Here is a 2,090-nt window from a genome sequence, read left to right on the forward strand (position 1 = left end):
TGTACTCATCAAAAATGATGAAGAGTTTTGTCAGAGTTTCTAAACTCCTTTGATATTCAGTGTATATGGATACACATTACATGATCTGACACATTATTTATAAAATCATCAGAGAGAAAATTCAGGTTTGTTTTTTGGATGGAATAGAATCAATGACACTATTAAAAGAACATTTATGGAAACACTTCGACAATAAAACATTTTCAAACAAGTGATTTGAAGATCACGTCTTTATTATCTGCAAACACTGAAATAATATTGAAACGTTGCAACAATCTAGTGAATATTTCTATTTGTAAAAATAAAAGACAGAGACAGAGAGTGCAGAGTGAGAGCAGAAGCAGAGGAGAACCAGCAGCAGAGTCCCAGTGAGTCAGGTCAGGACTGGGAACACTGGTCTCTCCTCAGTGTCTCTGAGAGTGGAGTCTGGGAGCCCTGGGTGGCCTCACAGGTCACAGAGCCCACCTTCCTCCACTGGTCTGCAGGGATCCTCAGGGTGCTGCTCCAGCTGTAGTGGCCGTCCTTCTGCAGCACCCCGGGGCTCCTGCTCTCCTCCCAGCTGCTGCTGCTGCTGCTGCTGCCGTCCACCTTCCAGGACAGACTCCAGCCTGAGGGGAAGCCCTTGTTGGCCAGACACATGAGCGTGGCCTTCCCCTCTTTCTCCAGCTCCTCATTGGAGGGGGGCAGCACCGTCAGGGTGGGACGGACGTCACCTAGGAGACACCAATCGATTTAGAGGACAGGGACCACGCAGCTGTCAGTCAAACACTTGGACACCTTTACTGTGTGAGAGTTGATTTTGTCCTTTAAGGAGTTTCTGTCAGATGATTTTTCTGCTCCACCAGTCACTCACTCACACATTGTTTCACTTCCCTTTAAGAAACCTCTCATGCACATCAGCACAGAAAGAGTCCTCATATGACCTGAAATCTATCAAACTGCACTGCAAATAAAACAGTCAGATTTACATTTCAACATACAAAAAGCTCTTTGAAGGATTTTAAATTAGACCGTTTGAAGAAAACGTGAAAATACAGTTTGAATATATTTTCAGTCTGTGACTTCATTCAAAGTCCTGATACATTTATACAAAAACATTTACTGTCCAAACTCTCAGAGGTGAATGAGATCCAACGATATTATCAGCCAACAATAACTGACGACCATCAGAGAACTGTCAACATTATTTCAAAAAGCCATTTTGAGCCGTTTGAGGAGATCACAGATTTAAAGGCTTTTAAACATTTTTATCCTCATTCACAGGATTCAAAATGATTTTTAGTCAAACTAAAAACGGTTTAAAATGAGAATCAAAGTCAAAATCTACAAACATTTGAAAAGTACGAGTGTTGTTCTTTCATCGTTCCTACAGTTCAAGCTGTTCACATTTCACAAATGAAACGCTTAAAGAGAAGTTCAGTGAAGCTGCTCTGAGTTCAGCTTCAAGGTCAAACAGCAGAAATGAACAAAAAATTGAGTCTTAAGGTGATTTTGATCAGTCCAATGGACAATTCAAGTTACAGCAAATGTTCAGACACATGAATTAAAACTTTATCTGATGAAACGATATTTAATATTTGAGAAGAAACTTACTTCCAATTTCCAGTCTGGTTCCTCCACCAAAAGTCAACCACAGTGATACAAACTGACTGAGTCGTCGTACAAAAACCTCTGACTGTAGAGAGACACGGCTCTCTGACTTTGTCTGACAAAACTTCAACTACAACAACTAAACTTTCATCTTTCATCTAAAGATTTAAATACGTGACTTCTCCTCTGCACCGACTCATTGTACTAATTACATTCATGATTTCAATTCAATCAGAAAACTGCACTTTGGACTTTCTACAAAACTACTGAGAGAAAATAGAAGCTGTAAAATCTCAAATTTCAATGTCTGCAGAAAATTTATGTCCAGGAAAGAAAAGTTACTGACAAATTCATAAAATCCATCAAAAACTGAACTTACTTCCAATTTCCAGTCTGGTTCCTCCGCCGAAAGTCAACCACAGTGATACAAACTGACTGAGTCGTCGTACAAAAACCTCTGACTGTAGAGAGACACGGCTCTCTGACTCTGAACACAACAA

General features: G+C 40.2%; 1 gene segment (V, D, J or C); it reads right to left on the minus strand.

Annotated features, from left to right (window-relative positions):
- Positions 1-205: 205 nt before the first annotated feature.
- LOC139345763 (Ig kappa-b4 chain C region-like) lies at positions 206-1,667 on the minus strand. The segment is given in 2 exon segments: positions 206-713; positions 1,594-1,667. A coding segment is annotated over 1 exon segment (261 nt).
- Between the last annotated feature and the right edge of the window lie 423 nt (positions 1,668-2,090).

This window comes from Chaetodon trifascialis, chromosome 17 (assembly GCF_039877785.1).
Source record: "Chaetodon trifascialis isolate fChaTrf1 chromosome 17, fChaTrf1.hap1, whole genome shotgun sequence".
NCBI classification, from domain to species: domain Eukaryota; kingdom Metazoa; phylum Chordata; class Actinopteri; order Chaetodontiformes; family Chaetodontidae; genus Chaetodon; species Chaetodon trifascialis.